The sequence below is a fragment of the Schistocerca piceifrons genome, chromosome 6, assembly GCF_021461385.2.
Source record: "Schistocerca piceifrons isolate TAMUIC-IGC-003096 chromosome 6, iqSchPice1.1, whole genome shotgun sequence".
In the NCBI taxonomy this organism is placed as follows: Eukaryota; Metazoa; Arthropoda; class Insecta; order Orthoptera; family Acrididae; genus Schistocerca; species Schistocerca piceifrons.
In genome coordinates, this window is record NC_060143.1 from 373,562,248 (window position 1) to 373,584,898 (window position 22,651).

Consider the following 22,651-nt stretch of genomic DNA (forward strand, 5'->3'; position numbering starts at 1 on the left):
TACAAGAATAAAAGCTTCATCAAGTTTGCAGAAATTAGAGAATTCCCTAACTCATAACAGGGGCCAGGTCTACTTTTGGTAACACCCGTAACACTACTTTTTTGATTAATAACCAGGAGAACAATAAAACAATTCCAGTATCAACATTTCTAACATGAAATATAATGTAAAAGTTTTCAATATTAAATCCAATAAATATTTTTTCTTACATTATTTTTCCTGATTTTAAGGTGTGTACATGTAACAACCGTAACTATGGAATTGCCCATAAGTTAACCAAAAAATGTAAGTAATTCTCTATTTGTCCCTCGTGTCAGCAAAAATCTTAAGTACTAACATCAACATATTTTGTAATTAACCGATTTTGTAGAAAGCAAGCCAAATAGTGTGTTTCAAAAGACCTCCGAAGTTATTTTATTTCATCAAAACAAAACACATTTAGTGACCAAAATTCACAATTCCTTGGAGTCATAAGACAGATTTATAATACTTTCACTGATTTCAGAAATAACACCAGAAAAAAGTAGGCCTCTTGAAAAAAGTGTATAAGGGAGGTAAGAGTTATGTAAACCAACACTATAAGTGACCACCAATAAAATGTTGGTGCAACTAGGCCTATGCTAGTTATTGTCTGTTATTAGTCACTGTGTTATGTATATTATTTTACAGGTATTGCAAGATTTTTCTTTTGAGAAATATGAGTACACAGCGCACAAACTGTCAGTGACTGTTCCAATTTTCTTCGTATTGTCCATACTTTCTAATATATAATTTTATTTTCCAAGTGCCAAAATGTACTAGAATAAACAAAATGTTTATAAAACATCACACTGTACAATTATAAAACATCACACTGTACAATGTGCTTGCAGTGAGACAATCGCAATTCCTAAAAATGATTGACTATGGTCTCTGGCCTGCCGAGGAGCACAGCAGTCCTGGGTCATTGGATAAACCACGAAAATCCACCGCATTATGCAACATACAAACAGACCCGGCCTGTGGGCAGATCGGTGACACTAGATTCAACAGGCATGGCCTGAACATTAGGGGGAACTGATGGGCTTCAGATCAGTATGCCTGATCTGTTAAGAGATACCTGCAGAAATTGCCTGCGCTTTTGGCCCGTCATGGAAGTCCAGTCTTGTGGCCAGCTATTCACATGTCACAGACACCATGTTGATGAAATGAGGTAGCAACTCACTGTAAAGATTATCACTGAACCAGAGATAGGCACATAGAAAAGAGAATCACAGTCTCACAACTAAATTTTTGGCCACAGCCTTTATCAGAAAACTAGAGTGCACACACATTCACACAATCACTCAGACACAACTCATGCACGCATTACTATTGTCTCCAGCCACTGCGTCTACAGTCTCTTGAGAATCAGGTCCATACAAACCACTCCTCACACCCCACTGCCTCTCATCGGCAATTGCTAGGCTAGTGGCAACAAGTGGTGGCAGAATGAGGGTATAGGAAGCACCGCATGTACTCAGCTATGCACAGCCAGTGACAATGCACGGGATCCCAGTAAACAAACCATTTCATCTACTGAGAAAAAAAAAAATCCAGTGTTCTTTCCAAATTTCCCCGATTTCCAGAACTTGTAGCAACCCTAAGTTAAAAAGTTAATAACCCATTTTAAAATACAAATGTTAGAAATACACAAATTTCAAGATCCACAAGGCAGTGGAATCAAGCAACCCACACCTATTACTGAACAATTAATTCTGTACAGCACTGCCAGTCTCCTTCCCATCTAAACGCAAATAACTCCGGACACTGAACTTATTGTATGCATGTAAAAAGCAAACTTATCACAACACATTTAATCTGCTTACTGATGTTAACCATATTTTAGGTACTGAATTCACTCATTTTTAACCTAATACATGACTTACCATTTTCCACAGAAATCTGATTACTTTCACACTTTTAATAAATGGAGTATTTCCTGCAATTTGGCTCCATTATATTTTCTACTTTAACTTCCCTGACTTAGTACCGAAAGCCCCATTAACTAAACTGCAAACCAACAGGCCAGTCATTTAAGATACCACTGGCCGCATAAGCCATAATTGCATGGCCATTTGTAGAAGCATCGGGTGACGTAGTCATGTCCTGAACTTGAGTTAGCCTTCGAAATCCAAGCTACTACAGCACTATGTGTGGCTTCTGAATTGTCTTAATGAGAAAGAACCAATTTCCAACCATCTCACTAACAAACTTACAAGGAGTCCACACAACAATCTGATTTTTTTTTACTTTTATATTTACTTTACATGATGTTCAGAACTCAAATATCAATACATCAAAGCAGTTCGATGCAAAACTCAAAAATTTTAGACAATTTATTAAGTTTTCCAAACAACCTTAAACCAATGTTGTTAAGATTTTTCCATAGCCAGCATGGTTCAGTTGGCACCACTCTATACTAGTAATCATTGGATCACTGGTTTGAGTCTTTTTTTTTGTTCAATTCTAAACATCACTTAAATATAAGGTCTATCATATATATATATATATGCTAATTAACACATATTTAATTACATTTTTTTCTGAAAAATGCTAGTGAGTTTAGGAGAAATGTGACACTCTGGTGCCTCTAAATAGAGTGTTAACAGAACTTATCTGTAAGTGTTTACTAACTTTACAGTATGCATTTTACTCTTAGGTGACAATGACAATTTCCTTTACTTGTTCACTTTATGAAGGGTTAAAGCGCAACAAATGACAGGACTATCTGTGCAATATGCAATTAGAAATAAGCAGTCCTGCATTTTTTCCAAAGTATAAAAATCAGATACTTATTACTTAGAACATATTTGATTTACAATACTATGAAAAGGAAAGTTGCTACCCCATATATCAAAGACGCTGAGTCACATACAAGCACAACGAAAGGACTGCCACAATGTGAGCTTTCAGTCAACAAGGCCTTTGTCAAAAGTAAACACACGCACAACTGCGGCCACTGGCAGCTGAAGCCACACTGCAACTTCCTTTTCATAATACTGTTATATTCTATCCTGGATTTTCCTTTGTCAGAGATTTCAAGATGCTCCTCCTCCTGTCACCCTGCCTTCCTTGATGAGAAACAAGCGGAGGAGGCTCAGGCGATACCCTTCTCTTCTCAGAACTGTGGGTGCAATGTCGCCTTTACTATGAGGAAGCTAGATCACACTTGCACTTCATCCCGATCCTCTGCCCCAGGGCCAGACGATGTTAACATTCAGATGTTACAGTGCACCTTTCTCTTTCTAATTCATACGTACAAATGCGCCTGGACAGAGGGCATGTTCCCCAGATGTTGGCGTGAAGCCACTGTCATACCCATACCTAACCCCGATAAGGTCAAACACCTTCCTTCTAGCTACTGCCCCACTTCTCTCACCAGCTGTGTTTGCAAGATGACGGAAAGTATTATTTATGCCCGGCTGGTATGGTGACTAGTCTTGCAATTTACTAGCCACTGCAAAATGTGGATTTCAAGCACGCCATTCTGCAATTGCTCATCCTGTCACTTGCTCCACCCATGTCAACAGTGGTTTTCAGTGCAAATACCTGACCATGGCTGTGTTTCTCAATTTGGAGAAAGCCTTAGAAACCTGCTGGAGGGCTAGTACAGTGGTTTTCTGTGGAAATACCTGACTGTGGCTCTGTTTCTCAATTTCGAGAAAGCCTAAAACACCTGCTAGAGGACTGGTATTCTCTAATCTCTACACGTCGGGCTTCCATTGCTGCATGTCCTATATCCTTCAGGAATAAGACCCGAGTTTTCAAAGTATGTGTGGGTTCTGCCTTGCCTGACACCTTTACGCAGAAAAATGGCGTGCCTCATGGTTTCGTGCTAAGTGTTGTTCTCTTTGCTATCGTCATTAACCCTAAAATGACCTGTTTCCCACCAGGCACCCTCAGCTCCCTTTTTGTTGTTGATTTTGCGCTCTATTGCATTCTTCCACGGACTTGTCTCCTGGAGCGGCATCTTCAGCAAAGTGTCTACAATCTTTCTTGTGGAGCACTGACAAATATCTTCCTGTCGTGGTCTCTTCCACAGGTGGTTCTGAGCCATAGCTTCTAAGAAAAATCTTTGCATGCTAACTCTTTCCCCCATCATGGGGTGTACAATAGATTTGACATCCTCAGTAACAGATGTTTTGTTTCTGATATTAATACTTGTGAAAAACTTCAGTATTTTGAACATATCTAAATATATAGGGCACAGTTTTCTCATCTCTATGAAAATCTGCTTTGCTACCTTTTAATGCAGGCTATCCCACACAAGCTTCTTTTATGACTGCTGGAGGGAAGGACGTCAACTGAGAAAGCTTTTCTGAGGGACTCAAGATATTTGTACGATTCTACATGGAAGGCATAGGTCTCCAACTCTCCAATTGGGACAGGTTTAGCTTAAGCACGTACTTTCCAATTCTTTCAGCTTCCATCTTGTAATGTTCAACTAGCCTACAACTTTTTCATGAGACACAGTTATCTTCATGTTTTCGCATCTTCTATCTCATTCTCTTTCTTATGGGGGTTTTATCTGATGGCATCTTTTGCAACTTTCCTTAGAATTTCCTTATATGCTCTGCTGAAGTCCATTTTCTGAACAAACAACATTTTAATACTACTGTAAACCATTACGGCACTTGTTATACCAACCAACATAACATTAACGGAAGTGTTTCGATTTCAGTAACAATGCACAAAACTCCCTCAGATGGGATACCATTATCTTAGATATTTGTCATTTACATACTGAACTCGGATTTATGGGTCACTGGTTTTCCTCACATCCAACCTGAAATGGACAGAACTGCTGACAAACAAGTTTTGCTGCAAACTTACTTGAAATAGCTGCCAATTGTAACAGCCGACATTTTGCCTCTCCATTGTTATCTACAGGAATAACATTCATTTAACTGTATTTCCACGACTAATTTTGTAACTTTGACAGTTATAAACAGAATTCCCTAAAGTAACCGTAGGAGACAAAGCGTTTAATAAAGAGAGAAAGAATTGTTCAGTGAGCAATGAAAGGAGATGTTCGAAATTATTAGCTAAACCAACTTATCAGGAAACGGATTGCTATGTAATACATGATTTTGTATAATTAAACTAAAATCTGGGTAGCTACGCCAAAGGACACCTCTTGGTTCGGGGAAGGGCTGTGGATGGCAGACTGTGCACGGGCAACATAGATGAGTTTCCTTTCAGTTATGTAAGTCCTTTACCACTTCTGCGAGTACGAAACGAATAGATTATTGGATGAAACTTTACTACACTGCCAGGCACTCAATTGTGAATACGTGAGTAATCATGTCGATGTACGCACTATTTGACAAAAACCAACAGTATTAGACATATTGAAAGGCGATGGAAGATTCCACACTCTTAAAGATTTTACTATTCAACAACTTATCCAGCAGTGATTGTCAAATTCTTTTCAAAAGTTCCAGAGTTCACCTTATGTAAACTATTTCCTTCTAAACCGTGAACTTCGCCTCCGCAAAGGCGAACGTAAAACATTTCGCCTCTTTCAAACATAGTTTCCACCGACAAAAATACAGTTCCTAACAAACTACACACATGAAAACACAAGTATCAGTAATCCATCAGTACAATAATAATTGTCAGCTATACTAACCGCTTCCTCGACGTTTGCAGCCACCATGGTCAAACACGACTTATACTCTTATAGTATTTCTATAAATACACAACACATAGCAACATTCAGATACAAACGACCCACCAAAATTCAAACTTTCCAACGACGTTAGCTCTACACAAAGATCCTCATACACAGAGACATAACCAAGCAGAGTACCTCGCCACGGCCGGAGTCATCAAGCTGACAACGTCGTAGCCTGTGACGTCAGTAGGCCGGCTAGCGTGACCAGCTGGGCCCAGACTGAAGTTTAGATTTGCAGACGTGTCAGATATAAATACGCAATCACTTTCTTTTTTTGTAGATTTGGTCCCTATAAATAACACAGTAACCTAGAAAAGCTAATTTCTCGCAGTATTACGCCGACTTTATGTCGGAATTACGCATTTTATTCTCGTTTCCTTGCAACGATGAACTTTTAAATAACTCACATGTGATTCATAGCAGTATATTATGACGTTTCTTACCCAAGATTTGGAGATATAAGTTCAGCAAACAATTTTGTGAGGTGCCTAGTAACATTATTTGCAGACTTGCAATTATTTCAGTCTGTTATTTGAAATGTATTGTCATGTTCCTTCCTATATAAATGAAAAACTAATATAAAAGTTTCTGACAGCTGCAACATATCTTTCACACCCTTATATATGAGGGTGGCATAATAATAATTTTTAACGAACGTTTTTTGTGTATTGTTCATTGGTATGTTAGATTTCTTTTAAAATCACAGGTGATACACAATCTATTTAAATACTTTCACACATCTTTCTGAGTCAGAATGAACTGGGGACCTTGCTGTAGGATTCGCATAAGAAGCATGACTGAAATTTATCAGTGCATTAAAGTTTATTTCATAGTGGCCACCTCCTCCTTGCCAGTACTAATCGGAGCATTTAAGGACTGAGGTTAGGGTAAGAAAGAAATTTCATGATTTTGTGTCAAAAGTTATGTAATGTTTTTAATTTTCTATTAACTCCCTCCTTCTTGGAACATATTAAATGATCATTTTGGAGTTTGGTATAATTATTTAACAATATGTTACACGTAATGGAAACCAGCTTTTTGTAGATATCAGTAAGTGACCTTCCACAGAGACATGAATCTGTTACAAATATTTGCAGAGAAACATGTGATTTAACTCCTTGGCCAACCAGATTGAGTAGTAACTGCTCTTGATTTTGACAAGTGAGGAATTTTGTTTCATACTCTTCAGATATTAAAAGCTGCATAGCTGTATATACACAAGTTTCACAACAATATCTGATGGCACAGTCAATCCACTTCGGACAAGGTTATCAAAATACTTATCTGTGGTATGTGTGCCTAAAACAAAATCAGTGCATGTTGTACAACTGAGCAATTGTGTTGTTTTGTGTGCTGCATAACCACAAATATACAGAAGCACAGATTGGTGTACATCAACAGTTTCATTTCCTATGTAGTTCAAAACACTAACAAACGGATTCACGTCAACATCTGTAGACATTACAACTGAGATGCTTATATCATTCATTATTTCTGGAGAAAATTTTACTGGGCCATATTTTGCAGACTTTATTCCCAAAACACTCATTATACGGAACTTCTTTTCAGATTCAAATACCTGGGTTACAGAAATGTTATAGTTTCCACCCTATAATTGACGATACCTACTAAACCTTGATTCCAAATTATCAGTTTGTAGTTTTCCCGTGAGATGATACTGCACACCTACACCACTGAAAGAATATTCAACAACTTCTGAAATAACAGAAGTACTCTGATACAGTGCCTGACGTGTGTCTGTGGTCAGACAACTGGTAGTGTCCAAAGCCCTCCATCTCTCTAACCAAGCCAAAAATTTGTCAAGAAATTCAAGCCTGTCATCAGAAGCACTAGTGAAAGGCAGACACAATTCATTTTGTTTGTGAATTCCCTTTGTACAGTTCTTAACATTAATAATATTCCACCAACGGAGAATGATTTCAACAAAGTGTACAGTTCCTGAAATTTCACCATATTCAGCTTTTAAGCCTGCAAGTGTTGTCTCATCAAAAATATTGCAGACAAGACTGACGTTTTGTCTTTCTAAGCTACTGGAATACACTGACTTGTGAGTCAACCGAGGAGCTAATTTCAAAAGCTGGTCGAGTTCCTTTTTGTATAGGTTCTCAATATCTAAAAATTTTGCCATTAGCAGATCATTGGATGTTGAGTCAAAATGGGGAAATTTAAATGTTCTGTCACTGTCCCTCTGGTTCAACCAGTTGTTCCTAATACTTTTTAACAAATGAACTGTGTCAAACATTACAAATACAGGGGAACCACATGACAGAAAGGAATATGAACTGCTGGAATTTTTTACCAATAGTGAAAACATATTCCTATTAATTCTGTTGTTATCAGATATAATAACAACAACAGTCAGACCACATGAGGAAAGAAACTGCAACACATTAAGTGTTAATTTATGGAGATCTGAGCCTGACAACTGTTTGACAGGAACCAAATGAACAACTTCTTTGAAACTGCCATATAAAGATGATGTGAGAAAGGCAAGCACAGTTCTTGCCTCAGATGGGGCATTATTTTCTGCATATCCATGGAGTTTCCCCCCTTTGAACTGAATACATGGCTTAACACAAATTTCATCCCCTTGCAGAATTACAAATTTTTCTCTCTCATCTAATTTATCCACAACAATTTTAAGAAAATGGGCATTTTGTGATTTATTGGTTGGACAAATCTTCAGTGAAGATGAAAGCTACTGAATGTGTTTCACATGTGGTAAGGTAAGCAATCCACTTGACTGGAGTGCTGCATAGCATGCTGGAGATTGGTTGTAGATGATACATGCATGCATCATCATATCAACCGAATATGTCCGCTTATTCATTGCCAACAAATCTATCTGTTCCAACAGAAACAAGAGTGTGGCACAGCAATTTGGATTAGTTTCTGAATGCAGAGTAAGTTTCTTTACAATATTCTTTAATTCATTTAAAAGAGAACTAAAGGTGGGTGTGTAGCTATCACAGTTGATAACTCTACTCAAAATATTTTCAATTTGTGACCATCTGGTTATTCTAAGTGAGGAAGGTAAAATCCAGCTGAGCTGCTCATGTGACAGAATGAAACCATTCACACACACACTTGAAATGAGTTTGTCATTAATTTCCATACTCGCTTTGGCCTGAGGAATGTCTTCAGAAAAATCTATAGATAAAAGAATATCTTATTCTCTTCAACACTAACACTCCACTTTCCTACACTGTTTATTCTATCCTGGTACTCAGCACACAAACATTGAAAATTTGCGATAATGTCCTCATTTAGCATGGCTTCATTCTTCTCCTCCTCTTCATGGCATGCACGCTTCCTTCTTATTTCTAGGTCACACCTTCTTGGAGGCTGCACCTTATTTAAATACGATGGTAACGCAGGAAATATTTTTGGCACAGCTTCTGGTAAAAGCAATTTCCTTTGATGGGAACTGTCATGAGTTTCCTCGTCAGAGTCCTTGTAAATCTCCACTCTTGATACATCACATTCTTCAAAATGTTTAATGCAAACGACACTTGTATTTGATGGAGTCCAGTCCTTTCTGGGGATATTTCTTGTCCACTGTTTTCTGTTTTCCTCTTCAGTATGGAATCTGAACACTGAGATGTAACCCTCTTCCTTGCTGGATTTGTAGTTGCTGTTGCAACCAGGAACACAACATTTTTCTGGCATCTGCAAATAAAATGATGCATTAATTGCTAACATCTTAAATCAAAATAGTATTATGAAAAAATAGAAAATGAGAATTTGAGTGGACTGGTTTTTTTCTACTGCTTGGATATCACGAAACAGAAGGCTACAAACAGAATCAAATGTGTAGAAATATTCATAATATTAACACAAAATCACTTAGGAGAAGATTCTGATACTAAACTTATGAATTCAAAACTTTATTTTCAAATTATATCAAGAATATAATAGAACTTTTCTTGCAATTGTGTAGACGAAAGTCGTTCACGTAGCACACTTGCACATATACATGTAAAAACACTACAAATTTCACAGAATTGTATACTTACATTGTGTTATATCTTCAACTGTAGTCACGACTACTTGCTATAAGTCAAGTATAGCGTAATTACACTGTAATTTCGGATAAAACAAACACCTTTAAAGTATGTAAACAACTGCTTCCGTTCGCTACCTTATAGTCACAGCCATGCTGTAGGCCATAACGTAACGTTGCCACATTTCAGTCCTCCGGCCTCTAATACAGGCGGCCATGACCTCGCGCCAGTAAAACGTTGGCTGTACTGGCAGGGTTGCCAATTTGGCGACTTTGTCGCTAGAAATGGCGACTTTTGCCTTCGTCTTAACGACAAAAAAAAAACTTTTTAGCGACATAAATTATTTAGTGACTTATCTGGCGACTTTTGGAGTACTGACGACTTTTGAAGTGCAAATCAAAACTATTTTGGGCCAGTATTTTCATTAACAAAACTAAGATTTTAACTATAGAATGGGCAATACACTGACTTTGTTCTAGATTTGCTAAGTTAAATTAAGTACTTAGCAGATCATGTAACATCGTTCAGCATTTAGTGAACCTCAATGTGGGCATTGCCTACAGCAGGCTGTTCCAGCTCGTCGGCTCCGTTATGAGCAACGGAGCACTCCCTGCTCCAGGGTGCCGTGTCGCTCGCTGTGACCATTCTAGTGGACCGGCACGCCGGCACGTGGCACGGCTGGCTGAGGCAGGCGGCAGGGCAAGCGTTTTGACGTGGCAGCTGCGTCTTACAAGATCGACAACCTTATACTCTTAGCTGCTAAGACGTGGTGACAAGCTACACCAGGAAATACATAATAAACAACTGTTTTACAAGAAATTGCATACTAAATTTGTTGGGCCTCTGTAGCTCGACAATTTCTTTTCATTACAAGATCGGAAATCTCAGGCGTCAATATGTTCACAGCGTTAATGCGGAGGATGGTCTTCCTTGTTGCATCCTGAAGAAACGATCGTTCCTTACTTTTTACTCTTTTCATTGCTGAGGAAAGCTGCTTACAACAATATGTAGATCCAAACACGCACATGATCTAAGAGGCATTGTTGTGAAGCTTGGGAATTGTTTTTTGCTGTAATGAATGATACCATCGTGACATATCCAACGTGTTCTAGTACCTCTCTTTCAACAGAGTTGAATTTTGGAAATCAATAATCTCCAATTGAAGTGGCAATGACAAGCCATCGGGGGAAACTGAAAAAGGAGTGATGAACAGCTTGGTTCCATTTCCAAACTAGTGAGGTCTCGGAATCGTGTTTCAAACGACGTGATGAACTGCTTTAACTTTGCTTGGTAATCGCTGAAAGTAGTACCTTCAGGTAGTTTTATAGAAGCAAGACTATAGAAGAACGTTAAATTACTCATCTGCCTGTCTATAAACTTTTCCATGAACACTTTGATCTGGTCATGCATGTCAACGATTAGCTGCCCTTTGACCTGCAATGACAGATTTAAATTATTCAGATGCATAGTTACGCCAGCTAGGAACGCCAGGTCTGATATCCATTTTATATCTTTCATACAACGCATCTATTCCCCTTTCATTTCTAGCAAAAGGGATATTTCCTCACGAATGGCAAAGAAAACGTCAATACTTTTCCCCTACTCAGTCAAGGAACTGTACTGTGGTAAGGTATATCCCCATACTCCGCTTCCATATCTTTCAGGAATCCTTTGAATTGGCGATGATTCATACCGTGACGCCGCACAAAATTCACACACTTCACGACATCTTTCATTACGCCACCCAGCTCTACTGTTTCAGCACACAGTGCCTCTTGGTGAATAAAACAATGAAGAGTGAAAATGTCTTTCCCGAATTCGACCGTGAGTTTATTTTTCAAACGAGAAGCAAAATCTTGGTGACGCCCGATCATTTGTGGTGCACTGTCTGTCGCTACAGAATGGAGCTTATCCCACGGCAAATTCATATTGTCCATTATTCACAAACGTCCTGTTACGGTGTAGTCGAGTGGTACCACATCCAAGAGTTCTTCAGTTACTTGCAGCTCCATGTCGACACCACGCACAAAGACTACAAGCTGAGCACAGTCCGATATGTCGGTGCTTTCGTCAAGCGCTAGCGAAAATGCAACAAAGCTCTCCGCCTTCTTCCTGAGCTGTGTCTCTAAATCCGCAGCCATGTCCAGGATTCGACGAGACATTGTTTGCTTCGACAGGCAAACCCCTTCAATTGCCTACACCTCCCTTGGAAACATACATCCTGCAACTGCTACCATGCACGATTGTACGAGTCTTTCACCGAAAACAGCTTGCCACTCTTCGCAATGATGTGAGCGACTCTGTAGCTTGCTCCAATTGCAGATTCAGTAGTGTTTTCTCCGCTCTCATTCACCTGAAAATTATAAACGCATTACAGAACACGAACTATGTTGCATGTCTTGATACCATCCGTATTGCGAAACCGTTTTTAAACTCACGACTCCTGCTATGTCGTTCCTAAGCCTGGCTACGAGTTCTCTACGTGCAACGCCTTCTACCTGATCGTAATGCGCTGCGTGAAAGACGTGTATAATGTCGTTGTATATTGAACAAGACACTGTGGACGATCATCCCTCTCAATCAATAGAAAGGTATCCTCCAATAGAGGTACAGGGCTCCCGCGACTAGTCATAGCTGTCATTGAACACGGATTATTGCGTCAGTTGCGGCTGCATGCGGCCGTTGGGCAGTGAGTTCGCTTTCCCCCTCCACGCGGGCTCCGAGCTGCCACAGTGAGCGCTCCGGAGCGCTCCGGCTCCCTGGAGCTCGGTTGGAACAGCCTGGCCTACAGAGTAAGAAAACCTTGTCTATAGAACAATTCATTATTCATTATTACCCACTAGCCTGTTATCGATGATAGCGTATCGATCTATAATTCTTCAACTTTTGAACTCCCTTTATTTTTCGAATTGACAAAAAACATACGTAATATTAAGTATAATAAAATACATTTCTGTCCAGCAACCTCTAATTGTTCGAAATGTTAACTCGCAGTCAAATTATTACCACATGCACAGTCGTAACGCAAGAACGATTCGGTGGGGGTATCTCAGACATTATTACGTTTTAAACAATGAACAATAGGACTGATATCGAGTTACTGAGTGAGTAGATTGTTTCATGACCTCTAGTTCGCCTGAGTTATAATGTACTTTCAGTGATTATAAATTGGTGAAACTTATGTTGTGGTGGCTTACATAATGGATTTACCGCAGAAGAAGAAGGAATACGCTCAAAAATATTGGGATGCGTGGGAAGCAGAACCTGAATTCAATGGGTGGCTGAAACCAGTCGTTGAAGACTTGTCCAAGGCAAGATGTCAAGTATGTGCAACAGAGGTTTAGGCTAAATTGTGTGATATTAGAAAGTATTCAAAAAGTATTAAGCATTAACAAAAAAGTGATTTAAAAAAAACACAAACCACCTTACCTGTGAAAATTGTTCCGAAAACTACAGTTAGAATAGCAAGCAGAGCGGAAGGCGCCCCCGGTGATGAGGGCGCTAAAAACATGCAATTACATCAGACAAAGTGCAATAACATTATAACTGAAGTTTTGGCTCCATATTTTACATAATCATTGGTTGAAGATATAGGTAACCAAAAATACAGTGTACTAATAGGTGAATCCACAGATTTATCAATATCTAAAATGCTAGGTATCGTTATCCGGTACTATAATGTAAACAACCAAACAATTAGATCAGCACTTCTCAAACTCGCTGTAGTAGAAACTGAAGAGGCAAGAAATCTGGTTGCTGTTCTTGTGAATTCTTTGAAACACCTCAAACTTCTAGTCGCTAATATGGTAGGAATTGGCACAGATAATGCTTCTGCAACGGTTGGAATAAACAATGGGCTTTTCGAACAACTCAAGAGAAAATACGGTTTGAAGCATTTGGTATTGATCCGTTGCATTTGTCACTCTCTTCAGCTTGCAGTTTCGCACGTCTCAGTGAATACTATACCTAGAAATATAGAGTTTCTTGTACGAGAAACCTACAATTGGTTGTCCATTTCACCCAAAAGACAAGAGGAATATAAAAAGGTTTATGAGACAATAAATTATGGAAAACAGCCACTAAAAATTTTGAAGGTCTGTGCAATACGTTGGCTTTCCATTGAACCAACAATACGAAGAATTCTGGAGCAGTGGGAAGAACTAAAGCTACATATTTCACTTGCCATGGTTCAAGACAATTGTTACACTGCCGATCTTTTGTACAAGATGTATTGTGAGACTCAAATAATCTTTACATGTTTTACCTTAACCATGCTTTAAAAGACGTACAAATAGCAATAAAAGCTTTTGAAGCAGAAGACAATGACGCCAGTAAATTACTAGATACACTTGTATTTCTCATGCAGTCACTCGGACAAAACATAGTTTTTCCAACTGTAGATTCATTGACAACACCAGTTCCAAGCGAATGTATGTACGCAAATCCGAACCTTGGCTTTATGTTTGAACAGAAATTGTCCGAAGACAATAAAGTTTACTTGAAGAAGAGAAACTCATAAAAGAAATTCAACAAAGACTGCCAAGTAACTTTACGATACTGAAAAAAAGTCAAAACTGAATGTTGAAGAAACACTAAAAGTGAATAAAAATAATGCTGTAGTGGATGTAGCCAAAGAATTGGGTTTTAGTGGCGATTTCATAGACGGTATGCTGCAAGAATGGCATAATATCAACCTCATTAGGTGGAATAACACTACTAACACTGTTCGATTTTGGAGTGAGGTTTTGCAGTATAAAAATGCCGCAGGGGAGAATCCTTTTTCTTTGATTTCACAGCTAGCAATGACTGTTCTATGCCTACCACATTCAAATGCAGAAGTGGAAAGTATATTCAGTTCTATGAACATTATAAAAACTAAACAATGTAACAGATTATCGTTAAAGACAATTAACGCTTTGATCATGTTGAGAGACCAGCTGAAGAAACAAAACAAAGATTGTGCATCTTTTGACATACCGTCAGATGTATTGGAGCTTATTGGAATGAACAAAAGTTACTCTTTTGCGACAAAACCAGTCGAACTGCAACATCATCTTCTGAGCAACGTTCAACCCTCTACATCAACTACAGTTCTGTCAGAGCATGAAACAGTAGAGTTATTCGATCTTCTGAGTGATGACGATGAAAGCTCACATATCGGTATGTATATATTTTATAACCTAATTTGAGTTCTTGCTTTCTTTTGTTACAAATATAATTGTATATTTCTAGTATATTTGACTACTGTGATTGGAACAACAATTTATGTGTTGCGTCAATTATGATAACATGTTTAATTAAACGTTGTTTGTTGTTGTGGTCTTCAGTCCTGAGACTGGTTTGATGCAGCTCTCCATGCTACTCTATCCTGTGCAAGCTTCTTCATCTCCCAGTACCTACTGCAACCTACATCCTTCTGAATCTGCTTAGTGTATTCATCTCTTGGTCTCCCTCTACGATTTTTACCCTCCACACTGCCCTCCAATACTAAATTGGTGATCCCTTGATGCCTCAGAACATGTCCTACCAACCAATCCCTTCTTCTGGTCAAGTTGTGCCACAAACTTCTCTTCTCCCCAATCCTATTCAATACTTCCTCATTAGTTATGTGATCTACCCATCTAATCTTCAGCATTCTTCTGTAGCACCACATTTCGAAAGCTTCTATTCTCTTCTTGTCCAAACTATTTATCGTCCATGTTTCACTTCCATACATGGCTACACTCCATACAAATACTTTCAGAAACGACTTCCTGACACTTAAATCTATACTCGATGTTAACAAATGTCTGTACGTTGTTGCAAGCGATGCGTCATTTAATTGAGACAATATAGCAATTACGTATGAGACAATTTTTATTAATATTTTATTACACCCCCCACTAGCTTATTGCACCATTCACAGCACGAGATTTTCAGTACACCCCTAGCAAAATCAGTTTTAGCGACTTTCTAGCGACTTTTGATATTGAATCTAGCGACTCTGGTTTTTTAGAGTTGGCAACACTGTGTACTGACGTTTTGGACCAGAAATTGACAACACATGGCCATACTCATCCGACTTTAAGAGAACACCTAGTTGCGCATGTTCTACTGATCTTGTAACCTTGTTTAAAAACAAAATTATTATTGGGGCGATTCTTGAACAAATTAGTTACAGTTAATTTACATTACATTATGAAATATGCGTAATGCTGCTTCATTACCTTATTTAAAAATATACCTCATCCTGAATCTTGACCAGAGTGCCATGTCGACGCCCACCGACTCCTCACACACAACTGCCACTATCTCTCGTGCACTACTACCACAGACTATGTCATCTCGCCGGCACTACTACTCTCGAACTGTCTACGTACAACTGCACTGAACTCTCGCGCGGTCAATCGCAGACTAGAAACGACAAATAGCTCTCTGGTCAGAGACTCTGCAAAGCCTCGCCATCGCCGCCACACAACATACGTGTTTCAACTGGGGGGGCAAAAATTTGGCAGCGATGGTGAGTCATTTGACTTTCCAAGCGCGGCAAAATTTTTCTTTAATTAATTAATTTTTACAACTTACAAAATATTCAGATGTAGTACATGAGTTAAATGTGGTGCACATGCACCAAGTAGAAAACAATGACAAAATGTGAGTACAAAACATATTAGCAAATCAGAAAAAATGTATATACAAATTATTTGATGGATAATAAAGTGCACACGCACTGAAAAATTCTTTAGCATTTTCAGAACAAATAAACAGAATGGCAAAAAATCATGTTGACAAGTGACATGAGTGCACATGCACTGCAGTTCAGAACATATCAGCAAATGACGAAATGTATATACAATGAGTAACAAATGACGTAAGTGCATACGCACTGAAGTATTGAACATATCATAAAAGGTATACAGAATGAGTACAAATCATATTGAAAAATGAGAAAAGTGCACAGGTACTGAAGTTCAGTAGAAAACATATTAACACATAACATAAGTGCACATGCACTGAAAAACTCTTTAGCTATTTCATAACAAATAAACACAAAGGTAAAAAATCATTTTGACAAGTGACATAAGTGTACATGCAGTGCAGTTGAGAATATATCAGCAAATCAGAAAATATATTAATAAACGGCAAAAATACACACGCACTGTAGTACAGAACATATCAGAAAGTCACAAAATATATACGTAATGAGTACAAATGGCATAAAGTGCACACGCACTCAAAAACTCTCTAATATTTTTACGACAAATAAACCTAATGAGTACAAATCATATTGACAAATGACAAAAGTGCACATGCACTGTAGTACTCTCTAGTATTTTTCTACAACAAACAAACAAATCAAGGAGTGTAATAAAGTGCACATGCACTATAGAAGTCTTTAGTAATTTCAAGATAACTGATCTTATTAACAAATGAAAGGAAGTGCACACGTACTGTATATGACTTTTTCATTTTACAAGAATTAGGGAAGGAATAGGAAGGATTGCGTCATGGTTGTAGCACTTAGGTTGCACGCAGCTGCACTGAAAGTCCATATCTTTCCACAGAAATACAACACCAAGTGAGACAATTTGCAGTTCTTTTCCCAGAAGTATTTATCAGCGTAACCAAGACACTGAAATGTCGTAGTAATATTCCATGTTTTCATTTTGGCAGTACATCAGGTACACCAAACAGTGGGACCATAATAACGTCTTCATCGCTCACGGTGGTGGACAGCATGTCGTGTCAACACCACGCTCTCACAAGGCACACCAACGTAGAATTAGTGAAAAAACCAAATATAGTGCTCCATGATCATGAGGATGGACAGGGCAAATGGATATTACAGTAATTCCAGTTAGTTAGGTCAGAAGGTGAAGGACATTAAGTCACATAGTAGTCTTCATTGAGAATTACATTAGTAGTTTGCGGCATTCATAGCCCAGTTATTGAACATTTCTGTACCATGTATTTAGTATTACAGAATAATGTTCATAAAATTAAATTATTGGCATCATGGGTAATCGTATTACAATAAACGGTGGCAGTTCTTGGCCAGTCACTAAGCATATTTAGTATGACAGAATAATGTTCATCAAAAGTCATTATTGAAAAGGAGAGTCAATTATTGGCATAGCATTAACATAATTCATTGAGTTATACAAATTGTTGGCACTCATTGTCCAGTTACCAAAACATGAAAAGTCATCATTGAAAACATGAGCTAATTAATGGCATAATTAATAACATAATTCATTTAGTTATCTTAATTATTGGCACTTAATGGCCAGCAAGTATTGAATAGTACAAAACATTGTTCATCATTCAGTATTATTCAGAACTCTCTTAAATGAGAAGCATTATTTGAAACTGGTGATACACACCATTAAGAAGTCATGATTAAAAATCAGTTAATTACAGTCATAGCATTAATAATCATGGGCATTATAAGTAGTCTCATTACAATAAACAGTGGCAGTTATTTGCCAGTTACAAAGCATTATTTTTTTTGTATCATTAAGAAGTCATTACTGAAGTGACATACTATTCAGAGCTGATCAGTATTACTCAGAATTCTCTTAAACTAGTAGCATTATTTGGGACTGGTAATACATTTTGTTTTTTGTTTTTGTGCTAGTTAGTTAGCAGTGCATTGCTTTGGGTAATTATAAGGGAAAGCAAGAAGAGAAAAAGAAACAAACAAAAAATTTGCTTCTGGGTTGTTCCTGTAAATGAAAAATGTGTAATGTCATTCGTCATGAGTCATCTGTAGCAAGGTTATGAAACAAGGCAGTATATGTGATCACATTTATAAATGATAGACACAAATGGGTAAAAAATAAAAATGCAAGTACTAGAACAGGTATAATAAGTAACAGGTTTAGTAAGTATCGTGAAAAGCTTCTCCTGAAAAGAAAAAAAAAAATACAAAATTGGTTATTGAGCTGAAAGAAGAAACGCAGACTATGCTGAAAAGTAGTGAACTTCGAATTAACAGGTAGTGAAATGTGTATAAAAATGTGTTCCATAGCTGTCCTTTCCAAAGCCTTCAGTCATCATACCATACGATATAAAACATACTGTCAAAACAAACTGCAACAAATACTTAAATAACTACATAGCATAAATACATAAACTTCAACATCATCCTCATCTGTAAAGAAAAAACTTCATTATCCATCACTTCATTACTTATATTATCATAACTCCATTATTATCATCACCTGTAAAGAAAAACTTCATTATTCATAGTAGCATTTCTTCATCATTATTCATCAGCATTCATTATCATCTGCAAAAAAATCACTTCATTACTCATTACACAACTATTCCTTATCTCTAGCATATTTCATCACTAAAACTAAGATGTGTAGTTCTGTCTGACAGCCTGCATCAATCGCCTTGTATTCTGAAAGAAAAAAATTAGTTAAGACTGCTATTCTACGATGTGCATAGTATATTCTTGTTAATGCTTGTTAATTCTGATCCATTTACTCTTCCTCATAAGGTTTTTTGCATCTTCTTTCGTTTATTCAGTATATGAAATTCCCATTTCTGTTTTAATTTATTTCCTTTACGTATCATTTCTTTCTGAAATTGATGAACAAAGATTAATGTCTTGTATTTAAATCATATACCCACTAAATAATGACTGGTTTATGGTGACATAATTAAGCATACAGCATACCATGACAGGAAACGTAATATGTCAAAGACATTGACAGTGTTCAGATGCAAAAAAAGCACAGAGAATATCACAATGCAGCAGCAAAAAAAAGGAAAATGTAAAACAGTCACGACGTTGAGATATCATAGGGCAAAAAATGTCAAAGTCAACTGGTGTGTGTTATACCTTAACTATTTCACAGTGTATACAAACAAAACATGAAAACAATCGTACATACATTTAAAAAATGGAAAATGTGCACGGTCTGATGTGTAACGACAAGAAGAGCGACCTGCTAACCTTACCTTGCCGGGCACTTGCCAAGAAAAATACGATAATCATCAATAATTAGTCATATGAATATAATTGCATAATTGATCATAAAAATTAGTAAATAGCATTACAGTGTGATAAATCATAAAGTATGTTCACTCAATAAAGGGTTTTATGTTGGATAAGTGGTGGTTTCCTTTCGATTTTCTGGTTCTCAGAGTTTCGACGTGTATAACATTGGGGTGAGGAATATTGCGAATACGATATGGTCCTGCGTATAGGAGTTCAAATTTACTGCACTTACCTTTTATTTTGCTGGATAAATAGTGTGTACGTACTTATATCTTCTGTCCCACATGAAAGTCTCGGCGTGTACAAACCTGTTTTTGCTGTCTTCTCCGGCGCTCTGCGGCACGTTTGATGTTGTTCAGCACAATGTTAATGATTTCATGGTGTTGTAGTCGACGAGATGTAGGAAAGTTTACTAATTCTTTAATTTTGTTTGGTGGTTCAACGTTTTTCAGTATAACAGATGGAGATAGCATAGTGGATTCATTTGGAATGGAGTTAATTACATCTTGGAATGAGAATATGTGTGTGTCCCAATCAATATGTCTTTTGCGGCAGTATATTCTACACAGTTTACCAGTTTCTTTCATTAATCGTTCACAAGGGTTCGAAGAAGCATGGTACTTGGATATATAGATCGGAGAAATGTTTCTAGCTCGTAATATGCGTGTCCATATAGCAGAACGAAATTGTGATCCATTATCAGAAATTACTCTCATCACATGCCCTACATTAAATAGAAAATGTTTTACAAATGCTTTCGAAACAGTTTTAGCAGTAGCTTTGCGTAACGAAGTGAAGGTAACAAATTTTGAAGTAAGTTCGACAGCGACAAAGATGTAGCAAAAACCTCTATCAGTTCTCGGAATTGGACCAAAAATATCTACTGTGGCCATATGTCTTAATTTAACAGGTATAATGGGATATAATGGAGGAATATGTGAAGTTGTGTCTGACTTAGCTTTCTGGCAAATTTTACATGACGCTAAAACTCGTCGTATACGTTTTTCCATGTTGGTAAAATAACAGTTCTGTGTCAGTATAAGAAAACATTTTCTGGCTCCGTAATGTGCGTAGCTTAAATGAGTGTACCAGATTAATTTGTTAACCAGTTCGTCAGGAATGCATAATAACCAATTGTTGCTGTCTGGATGAGAGCGACGAAACAGAATGTCATTGCGTACAGTGTAGTGGTTCCTAATCGTAACATTACTCTTATTTTGCCGAAGGTGTTTAATTCCTTTCCACACATTGTCTTTACTTTGCTCTTGTGCTATGTCCTGTAATGACGATGAAATAAAATTTTCAAATGCAACTTGCTGAATGTACATGACACTGAAATTTGCTTTGCAGAAGTTGGTTGCTACGTCTTGCTGATTGTTGCTGAGGGAACGCGATAGTGCGTCTGCTATAACATTTTGTGTGCCGGGAATGTGAACTATCGTAAAATTAAATTCCTGTAAATAAAGTTTCCATCTACTTAATCTGTCGTGTGTAAATTTAGCTGAAAGTAAAAACTGTATCGCTCTGTGGTCTGTGTAAACGGTGGTATGTCTGCCATAAACAAAGTGCCGAACTCTCGTAAAAGCCCATACAACACATAACGTTTCCAATTCTGTGACGGAATAATTTCGTTCAGCAGGTGACAAAATGCGACTTGCAAATGCGATGTTTTTAATTACTGTTGAGCCATCTTCTTCAATTTCCTGAAAAATGTGTACGCCTAAAGTGGTGTTGGAACTGTCGGTGGCAATGGAAAAATTTCTGGTAAGATCTGGGTGCGATAAAAGTGGAGCATTCAACAAAGCATGTTTCAGGTTCACGAATTCAAAATGTGCTTGCTTATCCCAAGACGAAATACTGTTTTTACCTGTTAATTGGCATAATCTAGGTGTGTCTAAAGCAGAATGATGAATAAATTTACGAAAAAAGTTAATTAAGCCCAAAAAACTGCGTAGTTGTTTTTTCGTTGTAGGAACAGTAATGTCACGTAGAGCTTGAAGTTTTTCCGGATCAGGTGTAATGCCTTCTGCTGAAATTACGTGTCCAAGAAATTTTATGGAAGTTTTGCCAAAATGCGATTTACTGAGATTAACTGTGAGTCCTTGTGCATGAAAAGTTTGTAACAGTCGTTCAAGAATCATATTGTGTTCAGACCAGTTAGCTTCAGCAATAAGAATATCGTCTACGTACGTCGTAATTCTGTCCTTAAGTTCTGTCGGAAGTATTGTGTTCAAACCGCGAATAAACGCTGCTGAAGAAATAGTTAAGCCGAACGGTAATTTACAAAATTGATAACAGTCACCAAAACAGAGAAAAGCTGTATACTTTCTGCAATTCGGATGAAGTTGAATCTGCCAAAATCCCGATTTCAGATCTAGTGTAGAATAAATAGCAGTGCCGTGAAATTTCTGTAGCAGTTCCTCTAATGTCTGTGGTCGATCTGTTTCATTAATAATAATGTCATTAATGTGACGTGAATCAAGTACAAGGCGAAGTGAGCCATCCTTTTTCTTAACAATATGTAGCGGGTTTATGTACGGACTAACTGCTGGTTCAATAATTCCTTGATCGAGCATATCCTGCAATTCTTTTTTAACTTGTTCTCTATGAATATACGGAATAGGATAATGCTTAGCTTTAAATGTGTCGTGCTGTTTGACTTGAAATTCATACATAAATCCAGACATAGTACCAGGAATGTTGTCAAAAACTGGAGCTTGCTGTAAAAGAATTTTATATAGTTGCGTGCGTTCGTCGTCTGTATTTGCACTGCTTTGTTTAACTTTATTGGAAATCATCTGCATTACGTCGTAGTCAGCTTCGTCTGGAGTATTATAGTTATGTACGTACGTATCTGTGAACAATGTGGAATTACAGTCTATGTTACGTGATACAGAAATGACCTCTGTGCGATTAATTGTTTGTTCTTCCGCAGAT

General features: G+C 37.6%; 1 protein-coding gene across 3 annotated transcripts in view; it reads right to left on the minus strand.

Annotated features, from left to right (window-relative positions):
• The window catches only part of LOC124802884 (baculoviral IAP repeat-containing protein 5.2-B-like), a 49,494-nt gene extending 43,686 nt beyond the window's left edge, over positions 1-5,808 (minus strand). The window contains exon 1 of one of the 3 annotated variants that reach the window (XM_047263930.1): positions 4,855-4,914. In XM_047263930.1, the coding sequence (XP_047119886.1) occupies positions 4,855-4,899 (45 nt within the window). In that variant the 5' untranslated portion in view covers positions 4,900-4,914. Of the gene's footprint in view, positions 1-4,854; positions 4,915-5,653 lie in introns of those variants that run through there. The other 2 variants (XM_047263932.1, XM_047263931.1) reach the window with 2 other exon arrangements.
• Between the last annotated feature and the right edge of the window lie 16,843 nt (positions 5,809-22,651).